Raw genomic sequence first — 26641 nt, forward strand, 5'->3', positions numbered from 1 at the left:
GTGGCGGGTAATATGGTCACCGTAACAACCCTAGACGTGCCATATGGTTTGACATTGTTTTAATTATTTGACTATTTGTCATTTGAACCCACTTTAGTAGGTAGCGTGGTAATGGCTTGTTTCATTACTGAAAGTCAATTTGTTTGACGGTTTTGATATCCGTTCATCATGATCAATTACACCTCAACAAACTGCTTAATACATTTTAATGCATTTAATTCAAACATACAACATTGAGGTGAAGTATTATACGGTCAAAAAAATATATAATTACCCACAATCCTCTAAAAATAGAGTCACGTGTCACTATTAATTATTCATAACTTGCTAAAATGTAATAATTCTATATCAGCACAAGATAAATCAAGTGTTTTTTACTCAAATATCAATGTATGACTACAACTTTCTTTTTAAAGTAAAGACGTGAAACATAATGTAATCAAGTAAGAACTAGAGATCGACCGATTAATCGGGATGGCCGATTAATTAGGGACGATTTCAAGTTTTCATAACAATCGGAAATCTGAATTTTTGGATATACCTTTATTTATCCTTTATTTAACTAGGCAAGTCAGTTAAGAACACATTCTTACTTTCAATGACGGTCTAGGAACAGTGGGTTAACTGCCTTGTTCAGGGGCAGAACGACAGATTTTTACCTTGTCAGCTCTGGGATTCAATCTTGCAACCTTACAGTTAACTAGTTAAACACTCTAACCACCTGATTACATTGCACTACATGAGGAGCCTGCCTGTTACGCGAATGCAGTAAGAAGCCAAGGTAAGTTGCTAGCTAGCATTAAACTTATCTTATAAAAAACTATCAATCAATCATAATCACTAGTTAACTACACATGGCTGATGATATTACTAGTTTATCTAGCGTGTCCTGCGTTGCATATAATCGATGCGGTGCGCATTCGCGAAAAAGTACTGTCGTTGCTCCAATGTGTACCTAACCATAAACATCAATGCCTTTCTTAAAATCAATACACAAGTATATATTTTTACTCACTTCCCTCCCTTCATCTCTCTCAGCCTGTCTGTTCCAACTTCCCTCCCTTCATCTCTCTCAGCCTGTCTGTCCCCACTTCCCTCCCTTCATCTCTCTCAGCCTGTCTGTACCCTCCTCAGCCGTCATCTCTCTCAGCCTGTCTGTTCCAGCTTCCCTCCCTTCATCTCTCTCAGCCTATCTGTCCCCACTTCCCTCCCTTCATCTCTCTCAGCCTGTCTGTACCCTCCTCAGCCTTCATCTCTCTCAGCCTGTCTGTTCCAGCTTCCCTCCCTTCATCTCTCTCAGCCTATCTGTCCCCACTTCCCTCCCTTCATCTCTCTCAGCCTGTCTGTACCCTCCTCAGCCTTCATCTCTCTCAGCCTGTCTGTCCCCACTTCCCTCCCTTCATCTCTCTCAGCCTGACTGTACCCTCCTCAGCCTTGCATCCAAAGCTAAATGAAGCAGCGTAGTGTAAACAGGAAATAGATCTTACTACACATATTTTACTAGTGTAACTCCACCCTCTCTCACTGTCCCTCTTCTGAATTCATCCAAGGAAATATATCATTGTGTCAAAAGGACATGGGTGCATACAACAGACTTAGCTTTGGGAGAAGAAGGCGTAGGCCTGGATGTGTATGTATGAATGTATGTACGTACGTGAGTGTGTGTGTGTGTGTGTGTGTGTGTGTGTGTGTGTGTGTGTGTGTGTGTGTGTGTGTGTGTGTGTGTGTGTGTGTGTGTGTGTGTGTGTGTGTGTGTGTGTGTGTGTGTGTGTGTGTGTACGTGCATGTGTGTGTATGTGGGTTTGTAAACTTACTGGAAATTCATAGCTCTGACACGGAACCCAAACCGGCTGCACACGTGCGCCATCGTGCATAAATGTATTTTGCCTCCCAAATGCAATCACGACACGCGGGTTAAAATATCAAAACAAACTCTGAACCAATGACATTAATTTGGGAACAGGTCGAAAAGCATAAAACATGTATGGCAATTTAGCTAGTTAGCTTGCACTTGCTAGCTAACGTTAATTTGTCCTATTTAGCTAGCTTGCTGTTGCTAGCTAATTTGTCCTGGGATATAAACATTGAGTTGTTATTTTACCTGAAATGCACAAGGATCTCTACTCCGACAATTAATCCACACATAAAACAGCCAACCGAATCGTTTCTAGTCATCTATCCTCCTTCCAGGCTTTTTCATCGTTTAATTTATATGGTGATCGCATCTAAACTTTCATTGTATTACCACGACTACCGGCAAAACAGTTTGTCTTTCATTCACCCATGTGGGTATAACCGATGAGGAGATGGCACGTGGGTACCTGCTTCTATAAACCAATGAGGAGATGGGAGAGGCAGGACTTGCATCGCGATCTGCGTCAGAAATAGGAACGACTTCTATTTTAGCCCTTGGCGTCGCAGACGCTCGTTGGCGCGCGCGAGCAGTGTGGGTGCAATAATTGAATAACATGGATTTCTAAATATATTTTGCGACGCTCGCGCACGCGACGTGTCCGGTCTGGTCAACATGTGACCCTGCATGACTTTGGCACACACAAACACACACACATGGACACACACACACACACCGTCTCATTCTAACCTTCCCTAACACCAGACTGCTTTGGCCTTGGCCTCGATCTGCCATCTAGACTACTGTGCTACAACTGTTTCCCTGAATAACACACTGGCCAGCCAATCTGATAGGAAACAGAGAACAGAGCCCGGTCTTGTGCGTGTGTCTGTGTGTGTGTGTGTACGTGCATGTGTGTCATTATTAAAGAGGGGCTGCCAGGTAATGTGAAGCCCTGCTTGGAGGCATCCCCAGCTGACCCAGTCTCTCACTGTCCCCTGGAAAATGATTTATGAGCGTGTCTTTATGTGTGTGTGACAGTGTTCATCTTTGAATGTATGACTTTATGAGTGTGTATTTACATTACTAGTATTCGCAGTATGGTTGTCTGAGTGTCTGTATACCTTTACAGTATTGTTGTGTCTCTGAATATCCCTCTTTCTCCCACTCCTGCTGTCTTTCTCCTCCCACTGTCCTACATAAAAAGTATATTGGCTCAAAGGTGTGTCAATCACAGAAACATAATAAAACCATCCCCATCAAAAACCGTCAGCTACAGCTAGAGATGTCTACTCCACCCCCGTTCTGGTCCCGTCCCTGTGTCTACTCCACCCCCCTTCTGGTCCTGTCCCTGTGTCTACTCCACCCCCCTTCTGGTCCTGTCCCTGTGTCTACTCCACCCCCCTTCTGGTCCTGTCCCTGTGTCTACTCCACCCCCCTTCTGGTCCTGTCCCTGTGTCAACACCACCCCCCTTCAGGTCCCGTCCCTGTGTCTACACCACATATTTTCAGGTCCCGTCCCTGTGTCTACTCCACCCCCCTTCTGGTCCCGTCCCTGTGTCTACACCACATATTTTCAGGTCCCGTCCCTGTGTCTACTCCACCCCCCTTCTGGTCCCGTCCCTGTGTCTACTCCACCCCCCTTCTGGTCCCGTCCCTGTGTCTACACCACATATTTTCAGGTCCCGTCCCTGTGTCTACTCCACCCCCCTTCTGGTCCTGTCCCTGTGTCAACACCACCCCCCTTCAGGTCCCGTCCCTGTGTCTACACCACATATTTTCAGGTCCCGTCCCTGTGTCAACACCACCCCCCTTCTGGTCCCGTCCCTGTGTCTACACCACCCCCTTCAGGTCCCGTCCCTGTGTCTACTCCACCCCCCTTCTGGTCCCGTCCCTGTGTCTACACCACCCCCTTCAGGTCCCGTCCCTGTGTCTACACCACATATTTTCAGGTCCCGTCCCTGTGTCAACACCACCCCCCTTCTGGTCCCGTCCCTGTGTCTACACCACCCCCTTCAGGTCCCGTCCCTGTGTCTACTCCACCCCCCTTCTGGTCCCGTCCCTGTGTCTACACCACCCCCTTCAGGTCCCGTCCCTGTGTCTACTCCACCCCCCTTCTGGTCCCGTCCCTGTGTCTACTCCACCCCCCTTCTGGTCCCGTCCCTGTGTCTACTCCACCCCCCTTCTGGTCCCGTCCCTGTGTCTACTCCACCCCCCTTCTGGTCCCGTCCCTGTGTCTACTCCACCCCCCGGACATGCTGTTGGTACTTGCTGTTCCACCTGCAAGCTTCCTTTTTTGTGTTTTTTTTTCTTCGAGATTTGCTAAAGCGCAATTCTATCTGTCTTTGTCCAGTTTTGAGGAGCGTCTGGTTGAACTGGTCAGACCTCTACAGCCCTTCCACGCGGTTGTAATCGCAAAAGACAGCTGGAGGGAGAAATCAGGAAATTTGAACACCAATGCTGATATCAAACAAACATGGAGAAAGATTCAGGACCGGTATGTTCGCAATCTGAAAAAGGTGAAGGAGTCCGGGATTATGGCTGCTGCCGGGATTCCTCTACTTACCACAGCCACAAAGTCAAAATTGGCTTTATAGTAAAAATGTATGAAAACAAAAAATATCACTTAAGGTTAAGGTTAGGCATGAGGTTATCAGTGTGTTTAAGGTTTTGGTTAAGGGTAGGACTAGGTTTAAAACCACATTTAAAGAAAATAATTGTAGAAATAGGTAGGGTTTATGACTTTGTTATGACCCTGCTGCCGGTGTCTGTCCCGCCAATTGTCCGACAACTGGATTGGTTTAGTGTTTAGGTGAAACATCGTCAAACAGACACCAACGTGCAAGATACGGTATGTACTCTTGTCATGCAGCCAAGTCCTTTTGTAAAGTGTGTGTGGTTTTATATTTAGCTTCACTAGGGTAGGGGGCAGCATTCGGAATATTGTATGAAAAGCGTGCCCAAATTAAACTGCCTGCTACTCAGGCCCAGAAACTAGGATATGCATACAATTAGTAGATTTGGATAGAAAACACTCTAAAGTTTCCAAAACTGTTAAAATAATGTCTGTGCGTATAACAGAAATGATATGGCAGGCAAAAACCTGAGGGAAATCCAACCAGGAAGTAATATTATTTTGAAAGGCTGTTTTTCCATTGAACGCCTATCCACCATACAAAGACTTAGGACCCAGTTCACGATATCTATGGCTTCCTCTACATGTGGCCAGTCTTTAGGCATTGTTTCAGGCTTTTACTCTGAAAAACGAGGGAGATACAGCACTTTCAATGAGAGGCCAGTGGAAATTTCCAGACATGAGTTCTGTGCGTGATCGAGAATGCGCATTTCTTGTTTCTCCTTTTCTATTGACGAAGCTTTTGTCCGGTTGAAAGATTATTGATTATTTATGACAAAAACAACCTGAGGATTGATTTTAAACATAGGTTGACATGTTTCTACTAACTTTTATTGGACTTTTTTGACTTTTCGTCTTGATGTTGAGAGCGCGCATTGTGCCTTTGGATTTCTGAACTAAATGCACCAATTAATTTTAATGCTATTTCTGACTTTTGTGACACCTCCTTGGTTGGAAAATGGCTGTATGGTTTTCTGTGGCTGGGCGCTGACCAAACATAATCGCATGGTGTGCTTTTGCCGTAAAGCCTTTTTGAAATCTGACACATCGGTTGCATTAAGGAAAAGTTTATCTTTAATCGTATGTTAAACACCTGTATCTTAGATCAATGTTTATGATGAGTATTTCTGTAATTTGATGTGGCTCTCTGCACTTTCACCGGATGTTTGTTTGAGACAATGCATTTCTGAACATAATGGGCGCTATTTCTGACTTTTGTGAGCCCTCTCCTGAAAAATGGCTGTATGGTTTTCTGTGACTAGTCTCTGACCTATCATAATTGCATGGTGTGCTTTCACAGTAAAGCCTTTTTGAAATCGGACACTGTGGTTGGATTTACAATAAGTTTATCTTTAAAATGGTGTATAATACTTGTATGTTTGTGGAATTTTAATTATGGGATTTCTGTTGTTTTGAATTTGGCGTCCTGCAATTTCACTGGCTGTTGTCGAGGTGGGACGCTATCGTTCCACTTGTACCAGAGAGGTTAAAAGACAGACTTAGAACACGTGAAATCATCTCTTAATCACATCTCCCTCCGACCATATGAGCGATCATAATGAAATGATACTTCACACCTCAGACTGTCATCAGGACCATTGGAAAAATCCCTTGCAGTTGTAGTAATCGCTGTCCGAGTTTGCCGAAGCTCGGAACTTAACATGTTTTCTGTCGACAGCTCCTGCAGATAACTTGTAATTACAAAGCAGCAAGTCGTGAAATCAAGCAACCAACACCTGAAAGTATTGAACGGTTATTTCCTGGGAAATACTTCCCATAGGTTGGACAATAGACATGTTTTCTCCTTTGTAGCCTCTTGTAGTGTTCAGCGGGACAAACTCACCATTTTCTAAATCAAACTCTACAGCAATTGTAATTTATAGAGACATGTTTGCTTCTTCTTCTGTGGTTAAAAGTAGCGCCATAAAGCATAGGACAGCAGACTAGCCAGACATTTTTAGCTAGCTAGAATTTGGAAATATAAAAAAGATATATGACATCGTATCCGGATGTTGAAATGTCATCGCTAGCTAAGAGCTTAAATGAGTGCCTCGGGCCCCTCTTGCTTGGTAAGCTACTCTTGCGCCCCCCCTAGTGGATATACACTACACACGGCCTCCTCACTGGGTGGAACGCAAAGACGATGTGGACAAAACTGCCCCAAGATACCTGACTCTGCCCTTCCACATGCATGCACGTCATGTGAAGCTTGTAGACACCTTTACTCCGTTTCTCTGTCTATCTCTCTCTCTCTCTCTCTCTGTCTCTCTCTCTCTGTCTCTCTCTGTCTGTCTGTCTGTCTGTCTGTCTGTCTGTCTGTCTGTCTGTCTGTCTGTCTGTCTGTCTGTCTGTCTCTCTCTCTCTCTTTCTCTCGGTGTAGTGGGAGTCTGTCTGTCTGTCTGTCTGTCTGTCTGTCTGTCTGTCTGTCTGTCTGTCTGTCTGTCTGTCTGTCTGTCTGTCTGTCTGTCTGTCTGTCTGTCTGTCTGTCTGTCTGTCTGTCTGTCTGTCTGTCTGTCTGTCTGTCTGTCTGTCTGTGTCTCTCTCTCTCTTTCTCTCGGTGTAGTGGGAGTCTGTCTGTCTGTCTGTCTGTCTGTCTGTCTGTCTGTCTGTCTGTCTGTCTGTCTGTCTGTCTGTCTGTCTGTCTGTCTGTCTGTCTGTCTGTCTGTCTGTCTGTCTGTCTGTCTGTCTGTCTGTCTGTCTGTTTCTCTCTCTGTCTCTCTCTTTCTCTCGGTGTAGTGGGAGTGTGTGTGTCTGTGCCAGATCAGAAATAGACAGTGAATAACAGAGAGCCCTGTGGGCTGAATGAGACCCCACTATGAGTGTGTAACCCCAAAATAACACATTGTATGCCACACACACACACACACACACACACACACACACACACACACACACACACACACACACACACACACACACACACACACACACACACACACACACACACACACACACACACACACACACACACACACACACACACACACACACACAAAAGTGATATATCTCCTTACAGACCAGCCAAGTCTATATGAACCTCTATAGTGATATCTTTCCTTACAGACCAGCCAAGTCTATATGAACCTCTATAGTGATATCTCTCCTTACAGACCAGCCAAGTCTATATGAACCTCTAAAGTGATATCTCTCCTTACAGACCAGCCAAGTCTATATGAACCTCTAAAGTGATATCTCTCCTTACAGACCAGCCAAGTCTATATGAACCTCTAAAGTGATATCTCTCCTTACAGACCAGCCACGTCTTTATGAACCTCTAAAGTGATATCTCTCCTTACAGACCAGCTAAGTCTATATGAACCTCTATAGTGATATCTCTCCTTACAGACAAGCCAAGTCTATATGAACCTCTAAAGTGATATCTCTCCTTACAGACAAGCCAAGTCTATATGAACCTCTAAAGTGATATCTCTCCTTACAGACCAGCCAAGTCTATATGAACCTCTAAAGTGATATCTCTCCTTACAGACCAGCCAAGTCTATATGAACCTCTAAAGTGATATCTCTCCTTACAGACCAGCCAAGTCTATATGAACCTCTAAAGTGATATCTCTCCTTACAGACCAGCCAAGTCTATATGAACCTCTAAAGTGATAACTCTCCTTACAGACCAGCCAAGTCTATATGAACCTCTAAAGTGATATCTCTCCTTACAGACCAGCCAAGTCTATATGAACCTCTAAAGTGATATCTCTCCTTACAGACAACAGCTTCCTCTTGCAGGAGCTCCAAACCTCCTAAGACGTTTTGCTTTTCCGTCATCCTGATCTCTCTATCCACATCATATGCACCTTCCTCTTCATTTGCGTCCTGCCTCAAGAACATGCTGCCAGTGATTGAAACATTCAGGTAATCCGTTGCGTGATCGGAATGTTCAACCACCAGAGAGCGTGGACTCCAAAGACAATTTACCCTAAAGCCAGCGTGGGACCTTCAGAGATCCGTAATCAGCTGAGGACTCACCTTGAGGGAGTCAAAGCAGGCGATGACTCGTCCATTCTCCACCTGGCAGCTCTTGGCAGGGTGGGCAAACTTACACTCGCTGTCTGGACGCGAGCACGTCCCTCTTTGGAACTCACGACACACCTCCAGAGTCAGCCATTTTGTGTCCCGAATAGGTGTCAGGTTTACCGCCATTTTGAACCAGGCAGGAGTAGCCGATTAAGAGCAACGGATATCCAGGCAGAATGTGATGTCTCAGAATGTGTGTGAAAGTTTGCTTCTAATGTCACTGAGAGAAATCAAAATGAAACAAGCCAATCTGAAGGTGTTTTCTATCCGAGGCCTGTTTGTGGAGGTGAGCCAGGGCCTCTCCTAGGATCTATTGCCCATCCCAAGAGCCTGTTACTGGGGCTGATGAGATTCCTCCAGTGCCTGACACTGGGCCGGTGGCACTGACGAAAGCTTGCTTTGTACAGGCGGTTCCAACTTCTGTCCTCTCTCTCTCTCTCTTTCCTCAGCTGAACTGTCAGGCGAGATGGATGGCGAAACACATTATTGATCGGGTTGGCCCATGTTGTGCAGAGGGAGCAGGTAGCAGGGGGCGGAGTGGAGGGAGGGACAGCGGGAGGACAGTCCCTTCTCACCCACACAGAAGGAAGAAAATCCTATGTGTTGTCACAGTCAGGCTACAAGAGAGCAGAGACAGTTCCAGAGAGGTGGTAGACGTGGCAGGGAAGGATTGTGGGTAGGATGGGGGCACCACCAGGGACCAGGGATCAGAAAGCTCAGCGGGCAGGGATGGCAGTCCTTTGGCTCCTGGTGTGGTCTAGAAGGTCCAAACAGCTACAGGCTTCAGGCAAGGCACTTCTGTCTATGGAGAGGAGAGGAGAGGAGAGGAGAGGAGAGGAGAGGAGAGGAGAGGAGAGGAGAGGAGAGGAGAGGAGAGGAGAGGAGAGGAGAGGAGAGGAGAGGAGAGGAGAGGAGAGGCAGTCAGCATTTAACAAAGACAAATGGAAACAAACACACTAATAAATGCTGATACATATTAAGGCACACACACACACTAACTCACCAGAGGCCCTAATACCCACTGCCAGTCTCTCGACTGGAAAGTCAAATCTAACACCATATCCCTTAACATGAAGCACAACGCAGCCACGCATAGCAAATATATTTAAAAGAAAAGAAGGGGGTGGGAGGGACAGGGAGAGAGACAAATAGACAGAGAGGTAAGAGAGAGAAGAGATGGAGTCTGTGTGAAAATCAAAATGCCCCCCCCCCCCCCCCCCTCATTGAAATAGACTGTGACCTGGGTGAGAACCAATCAGATCGGGTGATTGTTGCAGCAACATTCTGGGCTGAGAGCCAGGAGGGAAGAGACAGGGCCTAGACCAGGACACACAGAGAGAGAGAGAGAGAGAGAGAGAGAGAGAGAGAGAGAGAGAGAGAGAGAGAGAGAGAGAGAGAGAGAGAGAGAGAGAGAGAGAGAGAGAGAGAGAGAGAGAGAGGGTTCACACAGGGTCGTGGGGTGAGACAGGGATGCAGCTTAAGCCCCACCCTCTTCAACATATATATCAACGAATTGGCGCGGGCACTAGAACAGTCTGCAGCACCCGGTCTCACCCTACTAGAATCCGAAGTCAAATGTCTACTGTTTGCTGATGATCTGGTGCTTCTGTCACCAACCAAGGAGGGCCTACAGCAGCACCTAGATCTTCTGCACAGATTCTGTCAGACCTGGGCCCTGACAGTAAATCTCAGTAAGACCAAAATAATGGTGTTCCAAAAAAGGTCCAGTCACCAGGACCACAAATTCCATCTAGACACCGTTGCCCTAGAGCACACAAAAAACTATACATACCTCGGCCTAAACATCAGCACCACAGGTAACTTCCACAAAGCTGTGAACGATCTGAGAGACAAGGCAAGAAGGGCCTTCTATGCCATCAAAAGGAACATAAATTTCAACATACCAATTAGGATCTGGCTAAAAATACTTGAATCAGTCATAGAGCCCATTGCCCTTTATGGTTGTGAGGTCTGGGGTCCGCTCACCAACCAAGATTTCACAAAATGGGACAAACACCAAATTGAGACTCTGCATGCAGAATTCTGCAAAAATATCCTCCGTGTACAACGTAGAACACCAAATAATGCATGCAGAGCAGAATTAGGCCGATACCCACTAATTATCAAAATCCAGAAAAGAGCCGTTAAATTCTACAACCACCTAAAAGGAAGCGATTCCCAAACCTTCCATAACAAAGCCATCACCTACAGAGAGATGAACCTGGAGAAGAGTCCCCTAAGCAAGCTGGTCCTAGGGCTCTGTTCACAAACACAAACACACCCCACAGAGCCCCAGGACAGCAGCACAATTAGACCCAACCAAATCATGAGAAAACAAAAAGAGAATTACTTGACACATTGGAAAGAATTAACAAAAAAACAGAGCAAACTAGAATGCTATTTGGCCCTAAACAGAGAGTACACAGTGGCAGAATACCTGACCACTGTGACTGACCCAAACTTAAGGAAAGCTTTGACTATGTACAGACTCAGTGAGCATAGCCTTGCTATTGAGAAAGGCCGCCGTAGGCAGACATGGCTCTCAAGAGAAGACAGGCTATGTGCACACTGCCCACAAAATGAGGTGGAAACTGAGCTGCACTTCCTAACCTCCTGCCCAATGTATGACCATATTAGAGAGACATATTTCCCTCAGATTACACAGATCCACAAAGAATTTGAAAACAAATCCAATTTTGATAAACTCCCATATCTACTGGGAGAAATTCCACAGTGTGCCATCACAGCAGCAAGATTTGTGACCTGTTGCCACAAGAAAAGGGCAACCAGTGAAGAACAAACACCATTGTAAATACAACCCATATTTATGCTTATTTATTTTAACTTGTGTGCTTTAACCATTTGTACATTGTTACAACACTGTATATATATAATATAACATTTGTAATGTCTTTATTGTTTTGAAACTTCTGTATGTGTAATGTTTACTGTTAATTTGTATTGTTTATTTCACTTTTGTATAATATCTACCTCACTTGCTTTGGCAATGTTAACACATGTTTCCCATGCCAATAAAGCCCCTTGAATTGAATTGAATTGAATTGAGAGAGAGAGAGAGAGAGAGAGAGAGAGAGAGAGAGAGAGAGAGAGAGAGAGAGAGAGAGAGAGAGAGAGAGAGAGAGAGAGAGAGAGAGAGAGAGAGAGAGAGAGAGAGAGTTTGAGTTTGAAATAATCTTTATTGGGTCTGGGAGCCCACCACACAATAAATACTCATACAAAACCACAGTTACACATCAATTAAAAACACAACTCCAACTCCTCCTCCACAGTAACTAAACACAACAGCCTCTGAATACCCCATATACTCAAAAACAGATCAATATTGTTGACAAGTTTATAATAGGCAAACTCAACCCTTAGTCTCGCTGCCACCATTCCCTCCAGCATTCCCACCACATCCACAGACCCTTGTCCCCGAATACTGTTCTTTCGGGTCTTCCATATCGCTAATTTTGCTGCCCCTAACACAAAATTAAGCAACACAACGACACCCTTTTGACTGAACCTGTACTTTGGCCCAAATATATACAGTTGGGAAGAGAAAACCTCTCCCAACGTTGAGAACCAGTCAGTGATCAGGTCAATCATCCCGACCAACCTGGGACACAGTAAAAACAGGTGTGCCAGAGTTTCAGACTCTGCACAGAATGGACACCCTTCCCCAACAGTAGGGTCCAGGTGTACCAGATGCATGTTGGTGGCTATAGCTCCATGTATGATCCTCCATTGGAGGTCAGCTGTCCTCTTATCAATCGGCAGTTTGTATAATGATCGCCAACAGCCTTTTGGGGAAGCACCTGGACCAAGCACACCCGCCCACCTCGTCGATTTTACCCCTTCCAGGGAAGAGGCATGGGACACCTTTACACATATTCTGTACATGGCCTTCTTTCCCACCTCCTTGAAATCCCCCAGCTCCGGGGTATCGAAGGAAAGCAGCATCCCCACGTCCTCCTCAAATGCCCCCACCGCAGCACTAACAATCAGTGCAGGGAACACATAATCCAGACCCTCCTTCCACCGATCAGAATTGGAAATGTCAGTCACATACTGACGATGAAGAACTGGCAAGGAGTCACAGACCTCAGCGACGACCTTCCTCAGTAGGCGAGATGATCGGATCCCCGCTCTTTCTCCCAGCTCCTCCAACGATCTGCTCCTGCTCTGCATCAGATGACCCAGCTTGGTGCACCCGACACCTAACAGGCATGAACGCAGGCTGGCTGAACCCAGAGCACTGGACTGGATGGCAGTGTTATAAAAAAGAGGCTCTTCAAAAAGCCACATCCCTGGTAGCGTGCCGGCCTTACGGGACTTGACCAGAATCCTCCAAGCCTGCATAACAGACTCATAGAATGGAGTCAGGCCATTCAACTCACCCCCCTCCAGCTTTAAGAGGAAAAGGTGCTTGTCTAAGCCCAAACAGCCTGCTCTCCTCATCAGTGCGTAGGCTGTGTCGACCCAGCTAGAACCGTCACTGTACAACAGTCTCTGGGCTGCTTGAAGCCGGAAAGCCATGATCCTAGAGGAAATGTCCACCAGGCCTTGCCCCCCCTCGTGCAGTGGCAGGTACAAAGCTGCAGCTTTGATCCAGTGTTGTCCAGACCAGAAGAAATTGACAAGGGTCCTCTGAAGCTCTTGTATCAGACCCTTTGGTGGCTGCAAAATCATTAGTCTGTGCCACAGGGTAGAGGCAGCAAGATTATTAATTACCAGTACCCTTCCCCTATAAGACAACTGGGGTAGCACCCATTTCCATCTTGACAGTCTGGCACACACTTTCTCCACTACACCCTCCCAGTTCTTTTTCTGAAAGACATCAGAGCCTAGAAAAACACCCAATGTCTTCATCCCATCTCTGCCCCACTGAAGCCCCCCTGGTAACCGTGGAGCGGACCCTATCTGAAGCTGACCTGCCCACAGCGCTTCACTCTTTCCCCAATTGACTCTAGCTGAGGAGGCACCCTCATACACCATTAAAGCGTCTGAGAGAACCTTAACATCCTCAGCCCCTGTAATAAAAACTGTCACATCATCTGCATACGCAGACAGTGCTATCGTGGGACCCTTCATTACACCTGGCACAGAGAAACCAGTAAGCTTCGCTCTTAAAAAACAAAGCATTGGTTCAATCGCCAGACTATATAACTGCCCTGAAATTGGGCATCCCTGCCTGATACCCCTTTGGACAGGGATGGGGCAACTCAAACCACCCCCCACCTTCACCATACACGAGGCCCCAGCATACAGTAAATTCATCCAAGACAAAAAAACATCCCCAAACCCAAAGGCTTTCATCGTTTTGAACAAATACTGGTGGTCCACTCGGTCAAAAGCCTTCTCCTGATCCAAAGAAAGTAAACCCACATTTACATCAGACAGTTTACAAATGTCTAGAACATCTCTTATCAGAAACAAGTTGTCAACAATTGAGCGATCAGGTACACAGTAGGACTGGTCCTTGTGGACCAACAATCCCAGATACTCTTTCAACCTGTTTGAAAGACATTTTGAAACTATTTTATATTCTGCACACAGCAAAGCAACAGGTCTCCAATTTTTTATGAGAGCCAAATCCCCCTTTTTTGGCAACAGTGAAAGCACCGCACGTTGACAGGATACAGGAAGAGAACCCTCATGAAAAGATTCACACACCACTTCATAAAAATCCTCCCCAATAGACCCCCAAAAGTGCTTATAGAACTCAGATGGTAAACCATCAATGCCAGGGGCTCGGCCTGTTGAGAGCTGCATAACTGCTGTGGACAGCTCTTGCAGTGTAATGTCAGAGTCCAATGCGACTCTCTGTTCAGGTCCCAATTTAGGAAGACCATGTAACAACTGTTCAGTACACAGAGAGTCACAATCCTCCGCCTTATAGAGGGCAGAGTAGAAATCCACGGCATGTTGACGCATTTCACTGTCATCCGTGGTCACCTTCCCATCAGGGAGACGAAGGCAGACCATCTGTTTACGTTGTAATTTCGACTGTCCAAGGTTAAAAAAAAAGGCACTAGGAGCATCCATATCCTTGAGGGAAGCGAAACGAGACCTAATCAAGGCACCTTTCACTCTTTCATGCAGAAACGACCTCAGTTCATGTCTCTTGTCCTGTAAGTTCATTACTAGTCCAGGGTCATTCTGAGTGAGCAGCTTCAATTCAATTGATTTGATGTCCTGTTCAAGGGCATTGATAGTCTCTTTAACTTCAATTTGAGACAAAGCAGTATACTGTTGACAAAATACTCGTATTTGGGCCTTCCCAACATCCCACCATTGTCTCAAGGACTCAAAATTCCCTTTTGTAACCCTCCATTTTTCCCAAAACAACAAAAACCTTTCACAAAACTTGACATCATGTAACAATTTAACATTAAAATACCAGTAAGGTGATGACCTTCGTGGACAGGACAAGTGAATATCAACAGTTATAATGTGATGATCAGAGAAACCCACAGGAGTAATGGCACACCTTCCAACCCTACTACAGTATTGATCAGATACGTACAACCTATCTAACCTTGCTGCACTGACACGACCTTCATTCACTTTCAACCATGTGTATTGCCTAACTTTTGCATTCCTTACTCTCCACACATCAGAAAGCTCTAACTCAGTTAGTAAGCCAGACAGGAAAGTGGCTGACCGCAGGTGAGGTTCTTCAGCGTTGCGATCAACAGTAAAATCCACAGTACAGTTCCAGTCCCCCCCTACAACCATACACCCCTCTTGGTCACACTGTCTTAAGGTTTCTTTTATTTTATCAAACACAACAAGACGCTCGGTACCCTCATTAGGAGCATAAACATTCAAAAAAACAAACAAAAACCCCATAACATCCACCTTGACCAATAAAACCCGACCCTTGACAATCTCTGTTGTAGATATCACAGTCACCCCTAAACCTGAGGAAAACAAGATGGCCACCCCAGCACTGAAATTAGTACCATGACTGAGTATATGCTGCCCCTCCCACCACATTCCCCAGTCAACCTCATTATCCTCATCACTATGTGTCTCCTGTAGGAAAACTACATTAAGCCTTTTCTGTTTTATTTCTTCTAAAACCCAACCCCTCTTATTTCTGTCCCTTCCCCCATTAATATTGAGAGAGCCTACCCTTAGTACCTCCATGTAGAAAAGAGAAAGGAAAAGCAGAAGATACCACAGAGAAACCAAAGAGAAAAAAGACACCCTATGAAGCATGATCATCATCATTATTTAAATCTTTTCTTATTAACCTGACCACGTTTCCCACCACCTTTTGCTGCTGTAACAGCAGTAACAAATTTCCTCAAGCGAAACCGCTTCTTCTCACTCAACTGGTCTAACCCCACCGTCTTCTGTAACATCACAGCTGACCTCACAAACTTATCAACATCAAAATATTCTGCCAATTTTACAGATTTCCCAAAAGTCTGATCCAGAAACCCATTTACCTCCTCTAGATCATAAATTGAGTCCTCACCAGCTGCTGTCATATCAGAAGAGATATCCATATCCTTCTCCTGATCCTCCTCAGCTGAGGCCACAGACCACTGACTCCCCTCTACCACATCCCTTTCAACACTCCCCACTTGCACCCCATCACTCGTACCAGGCATCTCCTCCACTACCTGGGAGACTAGCCCCACCTGAACCCCATTACCCGTGGTGGGCATCTCCTCCACTACATGAGAGCCCAACTCCACATGAACCCCCTCCTGTACCCCATTATTCGTAGTGGGCATTTCCTCTACTACCTGGGAGCCTAACTCCACATGAAACCCCTCCTGTACTCCATTACTCGTAGTGGGCATCTCCTCCACTCCCTTGGAGTCTAGCTCCACATGAACCCCCTCCTGTACTCCATTACTCGTAGTGGGCATCTCCTCCACTACCTGTGAGATTAGCTCCACATGAACCCCCTCCTGTACTCCATTACTCGTAGTGGGCATCTCCTCCACTACCTTTGAGATTAACTCCATATGAACCCCCTCCTGTGCCCCAGTACTCGTACTGGGCACCTCCTCACCAGTCTGAGGAACTGGCTCTTCAACACGGATAACTTGTTCCTCGGCAACAGGTGCTTGTGGCTGCTCAACCACTGTCAGCCCACCTCTCCCTACATCAGTGGGCCCAGGCGTTACGATGACCACCTGCGCCCCTCCCTCTGCCTTCTCCCTTTTCGGGCAAGCATGTCGCTTATGGCCAACATCCCCACACTCAAAACACCGTTGACTACCCGTACTAGCATACGCCATATACATTCTATTGTCATACTTGACTTTAAACGATATCTCTAAAGTCTGCTCCGGTGAGTCCAAAAACATAAACACCTGTCGCCGAAACGACATAACCTGTTTCAACGCCGGGTGTTTGCAACCCAACGGAACAACCTTAATTGAGCTTGCAAACTTCCCAAAGCGCAATAACTCGCGCTCCAATAGCTCATTTGGAATAAACGGTGGTACATTTGAAATCGTTACCCTTGTTGACGGAGAAAAAAGCGGGGTAACTTGAATAAACATTCCCTTAAGAAGTACGCCCTGCTCAACCATACGATCAACAAGGCGCTCTTCCTTAAGAAATACCACCACCGCTTTATTCATCCGTGACGCATACGCAACATTATCGTATCCTACCTTCTCTCCTACGGCGACCAGAAACTCCTCCACCGTGACAGTAGCTTCAGTGACACACCTAAAGCCGTGCCGAAGTGACAGGGACGGCATTCCAATTCTGGAAGCCATCCCCGCCAAAATCAAGGTAATTTCGATACGAAAAAAACTAAATACTTAATTCTACCACACAACAAAAAAAAAATATATAATAATCTTAATCATGCACAGAAGAAACCAAAGAATGCCACCAAGAAAGAAAAAACCGAAGGAAAGTTCTGAATATCTTACTCTACACAACACACGCACTCACTCAATCAATCATTCAATTCCCAGCATGCACCAAACACTCCCAGCATGCAGAGAGAGAGAGAGAGAGAGAGAGACCAATTGTGCTATTTTGTTTTGTCTAACTTATTTTTTTACTTGTTTTGTACATAAAGTTGCTGCTACCGTCTCTTAAGACCGACAATAATCGGAACAGCGATTACTAACTGCGGACTGGAAGAAACTTTTTCCTTTAACGAGTCCGACGAGAAGGATACACTACTTTCACTGGAACAGGCCCAGATCCCCGTTATTTGCTTGAAGAAAAGACGCATGAAAAGGAAACGCAGATCGGGCTGAGAATCCGTAGGCGATCGAGTAAACTCCCACTGCCATCAGTTCTTCTTACTAACGTACAATCATTGGAAAATAAAATTGATAACCTACGATTAAAGTTATCCTACCAATGCGACATTAAAAACTGTAATATCTTATGTTTCACCAAGACGTGGCTGAACAACGATACGGAACATACAGAGCTGGAGGGATTTTCCATGCACCGGCAGAACAGAGAAGCTACCTCTACACACTACCTCTATACACTACCTCTACACACTACCTCTATACACTACCTCTACACACTACCTCTATACACTACCTCTACACACTACCTCTATACACTACCTCTACACACTACCTCTATACACTACCTCTACACACTACCTCTACACACTACCTCTATACACTACCTCTATACACTACCTCTATACACTACCTCTATACACTACCTCTACACACTACCTCTACACACTACCTCTATACACTACCTCTACACACTACCTCTATACACTACCTCTACACACTACCTCTATACACTACCTCTACACACTACCTCTACACACTACCTCTATACACTACCTCTACACACTACCTCTACACACTACCTCTATACACTACCTCTATACACTACCTCTATACACTACCTCTATACACTACCTCTACACACTACCTCTACACACTACCTCTATACACTACCTCTACACACTACCTCTACACACTACCTCTATACACTACCTCTACACACTACCTCTATACACTACCTCTACACACTACCTCTACACACTATCTCTACACACTATCTCTATACACTACCTCTACACACTACCTCTACACACTACCTCTATACACTACCTCTACACACTACCTCTATACACTACCTCTACACACTACCTCTACACACTATCTCTACACACTATCTCTATACACTACCTCTACACACTACCTCTACACACTACCTCTATACACTACCTCTACACACTACCTCTATACACTACCTCTATACACTACCTCTACACACTACCTCTATACACTACCTCTACACACTACCTCTACACACTACCTCTATACACTACCTCTACACACTACCTCTATACACTACCTCTACACACTACCTCTATACACTACCTCTACACACTACCTCTACACACTACCTCTATACACTACCTCTATACACTACCTCTATACACTACCTCTACACACTACCTCTATACACTACCTCTACACACTACCTCTATACACTACCTCTACACACTACCTCTACACACTACCTCTATACACTATCTCTATACACTACCTCTATACACTACCTCTACACACTACCTCTATACACTACCTCTACACACTACCTCTATACACTACCTCTACACACTACCTCTACACACTACCTCTATACACTACCTCTATACACTACCTCTATACACTACCTCTATACACTACCTCTATACACTACCTCTACACACTACCTCTATACACTACCTCTATACACTACCTCTACACACTACCTCTACACACTACCTCTATACACTACCTCTATACACTACCTCTATACACTACCTCTATACACTACCTCTACACACTACCTCTACACACTACCTCTATACACTACCTCTACACACTACCTCTATACACTACCTCTACACACTACCTCTATACACTACCTCTACACACTACCTCTACACACTACCTCTATACACTACCTCTACACACTACCTCTACACACTACCTCTATACACTACCTCTATACACTACCTCTATACACTACCTCTATACACTACCTCTACACACTACCTCTACACACTACCTCTATACACTACCTCTACACACTACCTCTACACACTACCTCTATACACTACCTCTACACACTACCTCTATACACTACCTCTACACACTACCTCTACACACTATCTCTACACACTATCTCTATACACTACCTCTACACACTACCTCTACACACTACCTCTATACACTACCTCTACACACTACCTCTATACACTACCTCTACACACTACCTCTACACACTATCTCTACACACTATCTCTATACACTACCTCTACACACTACCTCTACACACTACCTCTACACACTACCTCTATACACTACCTCTACACACTACCTCTATACACTACCTCTACACACTACCTCTATACACTACCTCTACACACTACCTCTACACACTACCTCTATACACTACCTCTACACACTACCTCTATACACTACCTCTACACACTACCTCTATACACTACCTCTACACACTACCTCTACACACTACCTCTATACACTACCTCTATACACTACCTCTATACACTACCTCTACACACTACCTCTATACACTACCTCTACACACTACCTCTATACACTACCTCTACACACTACCTCTACACACTACCTCTATACACTACCTCTATACACTACCTCTATACACTACCTCTACACACTACCTCTATACACTACCTCTACACACTACCTCTATACACTACCTCTACACACTACCTCTACACACTACCTCTATACACTACCTCTATACACTACCTCTATACACTACCTCTATACACTACCTCTACACACTACCTCTACACACTACCTCTATACACTACCTCTACACACTACCTCTATACACTACCTCTACACACTACCTCTATACACTACCTCTACACACTACCTCTACACACTACCTCTATACACTACCTCTACACACTACCTCTACACACTACCTCTATACACTACCTCTATACACTACCTCTATACACTACCTCTATACACTACCTCTACACACTACCTCTACACACTACCTCTATACACTACCTCTACACACTACCTCTACACACTACCTCTATACACTACCTCTACACACTACCTCTATACACTACCTCTACACACTACCTCTACACACTATCTCTACACACTATCTCTATACACTACCTCTACACACTACCTCTACACACTACCTCTATACACTACCTCTACACACTACCTCTATACACTACCTCTACACACTACCTCTACACACTATCTCTACACACTATCTCTATACACTACCTCTACACACTACCTCTACACACTACCTCTATACACTACCTCTACACACTACCTCTATACACTACCTCTACACACTACCTCTATACACTACCTCTACACACTACCTCTACACACTACCTCTATACACTACCTCTACACACTACCTCTATACACTACCTCTACACACTACCTCTATACACTACCTCTACACACTACCTCTACACACTACCTCTATACACTACCTCTATACACTACCTCTATACACTACCTCTACACACTACCTCTATACACTACCTCTACACACTACCTCTATACACTACCTCTACACACTACCTCTACACACTACCTCTATACACTACCTCTATACACTACCTCTATACACTACCTCTACACACTACCTCTATACACTACCTCTACACACTACCTCTACACACTACCTCTATACACTACCTCTATACACTACCTCTATACACTACCTCTACACACTACCTCTACACACTACCTCTACACACTACCTCTATACACTACCTCTACACACTACCTCTATACACTACCTCTACACACTACCTCTATACACTACCTCTACACACTACCTCTACACACTACCTCTATACACTACCTCTACACACTACCTCTACACACTACCTCTATACACTACCTCTATACACTACCTCTATACACTACCTCTATACACTACCTCTACACACTACCTCTACACACTACCTCTACACACTACCTCTATACACTACCTCTATACACTACCTCTACACACTACCTCTATACATTACCTCTACACACTACCTCTATACACTACCTCTACACACTACCTCTACACACTATCTCTACACACTATCTCTATACACTACCTCTACACACTACCTCTACACACTACCTCTATACACTACCTCTACACACTACCTCTATACACTACCTCTACACACTACCTCTACACACTATCTCTACACACTATCTCTATACACTACCTCTACACACTACCTCTACACACTACCTCTATACACTACCTCTACACACTACCTCTATACACTACCTCTACACACTACCTCTACACACTACCTCTATACACTACCTCTACACACTACCTCTATACACTACCTCTACACACTACCTCTACACACTATCTCTACACACTATCTCTATACACTACCTCTACACACTACCTCTACACACTACCTCTATACACTACCTCCATACACTACCTCTACACACTACCTCTATACACTACCTCTATACACTACCTCTATACACTACCTCTATACACTACCTCTATACACTACCTCTATACACTACCTCTATACACTACCTCTACACACTACCTCTACACACTACCTCTATACACTACCTCTATACACTACCTCTATACACTACCTCTATACACTACCTCTATACACTACCTCTATACACTACCTCTATACACTACCTCTACACACTACCTCTATACACTATCTCTACACACTACCTCTACACACTACCTCTACACACTACCTCTACACACTACCTCTACACACTACCTCTACACACTACCTCTACACACTACCTCTACACACTACCTCTACACACTACCTCTATACACTACCTCTACACACTACCTCTATACACTACCTCTACACACTACCTCTATACACTACCTCTACACACTACCTCTACACACTACCTCTATACACTACCTCTACACACTACCTCTACACACTACCTCTACACACTACCTCTACACACTACCTCTATACACTATCTCTACACACTACCTCTACACACTACCTCTACACACTACCTCTACACACTACCTCTATACACTACCTCTATACACTACCTCTACACACTACCTCTACACACTACCTCTACACACTACCTCTATACACTACCTCTATACACTACCTCTATACACTACCTCTACACACTACCTCTATACACTACCTCTACACACTACCTCTATACACTACTCTACACACTACCTCTACACACTACCTCTATACACTACCTCTATACACTACCTCTATACACTACCTCTACACACTACCTCTATACACTACCTCTACACACTACCTCTATACACTACCTCTACACACTACCTCTATACACTACCTCTACACACTACCTCTATACACTACCTCTACACACTACCTCTATACACTACCTCTACACACTACCTCTATACACTACCTCTATACACTACCTCTATACACTACCTCTATACACTACCTCTATACACTACCTCTACACACTACCTCTACACACTACCTCTACACACTACCTCTATACACTACCTCTACACACTACCTCTACACACTACCTCTATACACTACCTCTACACACTACCTCTATACACTACCTCTACACACTACCTCTACACACTATCTCTACACACTATCTCTATACACTACCTCTACACACTACCTCTACACACTACCTCTATACACTACCTCTACACACTACCTCTATACACTACCTCTACACACTACCTCTACACACTATCTCTACCCACTATCTCTATACACTACCTCTACACACTACCTCTACACACTACCTCTATACACTACCTCTATACACTACCTCTATACACTACCTCTACACACTACCTCTACACACTACCTCTATACACTACCTCTACACACTACCTCTATACACTACCTCTACACACTACCTCTACACACTATCTCTACACACTATCTCTATACACTACCTCTACACACTACCTCTACACACTACCTCTATACACTACCTCCATACACTACCTCTACACACTACCTCTATACACTACCTCTATACACTACCTCTATACACTACCTCTATACACTACCTCTATACACTACCTCTACACACTACCTCTATACACTACCTCTATACACTACCTCTATACACTACCTCTATACACTACCTCTATACACTACCTCTATACACTACCTCTATACACTACCTCTACACACTACCTCTATACACTATCTCTACACACTACCTCTACACACTACCTCTACACACTACCTCTACACACTACCTCTACACACTACCTCTATACACTACCTCTACACACTACCTCTACACACTACCTCTACACACTACCTCTATACACTACCTCTACACACTACCTCTATACACTACCTCTACACACTACCTCTATACACTACCTCTACACACTACCTCTATACACTACCTCTACACACTACCTCTACACACTACCTCTACACACTACCTCTATACACTACCTCTACACACTACCTCTACACACTACCTCTACACACTACCTCTACACACTACCTCTATACACTACCTCTATACACTACCTCTATACACTACCTCTATACACTACCTCTACACACTACCTCTACACACTACCTCTACACACTACCTCTATACACTACCTCTATACACTACCTCTATACACTACCTCTACACACTACCTCTACACACTACCTCTATACACTACCTCTATACACTACCTCTATACACTACCTCTATACACTACCTCTATACACTACCTCTATACACTACCTCTATACACTACCTCTATACACTACCTCTACACACTACCTCTATACACTACCTCTACACACTACCTCTACACACTACCTCTATACACTACCTCTATACACTACCTCTATACACTACCTCTACACACTACCTCTACACACTACCTCTATACACTACCTCTATACACTACCTCTACACACTACCTCTATACACTACCTCTATACACTACCTCTATACACTACCTCTATACACTACCTCTATACACTACCTCTACACACTACCTCTATAAACTACCTCTACACACTACCTCTATACACTACCTCTACACACTACCTCTACACACTACCTCTATACACTACCTCTATACACTACCTCTATACACTACCTCTACACACTACCTCTACAAACTACCTCTATACACTACCTCTATACACTACCTCTACACACTACCTCTATACACTACCTCTATACACTACCTCTATACACTACCTCTACACACTACCTCTACACACTACCTCTATACACTACCTCTACACACTACCTCTACACACTACCTCTATACACTACCTCTATACACTACCTCTATACACTACCTCTATACACTACCTCTACACACTACCTCTACACACTATCTCTATACACTACCTCTACACACTACCTCTATACACTACCTCTATACACTACCTCTATACACTACCTCTATACACTACCTCTACACACTACCTCTACACACTATCTCTATACACTACCTCTACACACTACCTCTACACACTACCTCTACACACTACCTCTATACACTACCTCTATACACTACCTCTACACACTACCTCTATACACTACCTCTATACACTACCTCTACACACTACCTCTATACACTACCTCTATACACTACCTCTACACACTACCTCTATACACTACCTCTACACACTACCTCTACACACTACCTCTACACACTATCTCTACACACTACCTCTATACACTACCTCTATGCACTACCTCTACGCACTACCTCTATGCACTACCTCTACGCACTACCTCTACACACTACCTCTATACACTACCTCTACACACTACCTCTATACACTACCTCTATACAGTACCTCTATACACTACCTCTACACACTACCTCTATACACTACCTCTACACACTATCTCTACACACTACCTCTATACACTACCTCTATACACTACCTCTACACACTACCTCTATACACTACCTCTACACACTACCTCTACACACTACCTCTACACACTACCTCTACACACTACCTCTACACACTAACTCTACACACTACCTCTACACACTACCTCTACACACTCTCTCTATACACTACCTCTATAAACTACCTCTACACACTACCTCTACACACTACCTCTACACACTCTCTCTATACACTACCTATATACACTACCTCTATACACTACCTCTACACACTACCTCTACACACTACCTCTACACACTACCTCTATACACTACCTATATACACTACCTCTATACACTACCTCTACACACTACCTCTATACACTACCTCTATACACTACCTCTACACACTACCTCTATACACTATCTCTATACACTACCTCTACACACTATCTCTATACACTACCTCTACACACTACCTCTATACACTACCTCTACACACTACCTCTATACACTACCTCTGCACACTACCTCTATACACTATCTCTACACACTATCTCTATACACTATCTCTACACACTCTCTCTATACACTCTCTCTCTCTCTCAGTATCCAAGCACAGCACACGAGGAGAGGAGACATAGAGGGACATATGGTTCAGATAAGGAGAGAAGGAGAGTAGAGGAAGAGGGACATATGGTTCAGATAAGGAGAGGAGGAGAGGAGAGGAAGAGGGACATACGGTTCAGATAAGGAGAGAAGGAGAGAAGAGAAAGAGGGACATATGGTTCAGAGAAGGAGAGGAGAGGAAGAGGGACATACGGTTCAGATAAGGAGAGAAGGAGAGGAGAGGAAGAGGGACATACGGTTCAGAGAAGGAGAGAAGGAGAGGAGAGGAAGAGGGACATACGGTTCAGAGAAGGAGAGGAGAGGAAGAGGGACATATGTTTCAGATAAGGAGAGAAGGAGAGGAGATGAAGAGGGACATATGGTTCAGATAAGGAGAGAAGGAGAGGAGAGGAGAGGAAGAGGGACATATGGTTCAGAGAAGGAGAGGAAGAGGGACATATGGTTCAGAGAAGGAGAGGGGAGGAAGAGGGACATATGGTTCAGAGATGGAGAGGAGAGGAAGAGGGACATACGGTTCAGATAAGGAGAGGAGAGGAAGAGGGACATATGGTTCAGAGAAGGAGAGGAGAGGAAGAGGGACATATGGTTCAGATAAGGAGAGAAGGAGAGGAGAGGAAGAGGGACATATG

General features: G+C 44.7%; 1 protein-coding gene across 8 annotated transcripts in view; it reads right to left on the reverse strand.

Moving 5' to 3' along the window:
- LOC139548376 (muscleblind-like protein 1) overlaps positions 1 to 26641 on the reverse strand; it is a 217206-nt gene that overhangs the window by 95879 nt on the left and 94686 nt on the right. For all 8 annotated transcript variants that reach the window (XM_071358017.1, XM_071358019.1, XM_071358023.1 and 5 more), the window contains exon 2: positions 8469 to 9318. In XM_071358017.1, coding sequence (XP_071214118.1) covers positions 8469 to 8642 — 174 coding nt within the window. In that variant the 5' untranslated portion in view covers positions 8643 to 9318. The remainder of the gene's footprint in view (positions 1 to 8468; positions 9319 to 26641) is intronic.

This window comes from Salvelinus alpinus, chromosome 21 (genome assembly GCF_045679555.1).
Source record: "Salvelinus alpinus chromosome 21, SLU_Salpinus.1, whole genome shotgun sequence".
In the NCBI taxonomy this organism is placed as follows: Eukaryota; Metazoa; Chordata; class Actinopteri; order Salmoniformes; family Salmonidae; genus Salvelinus; species Salvelinus alpinus.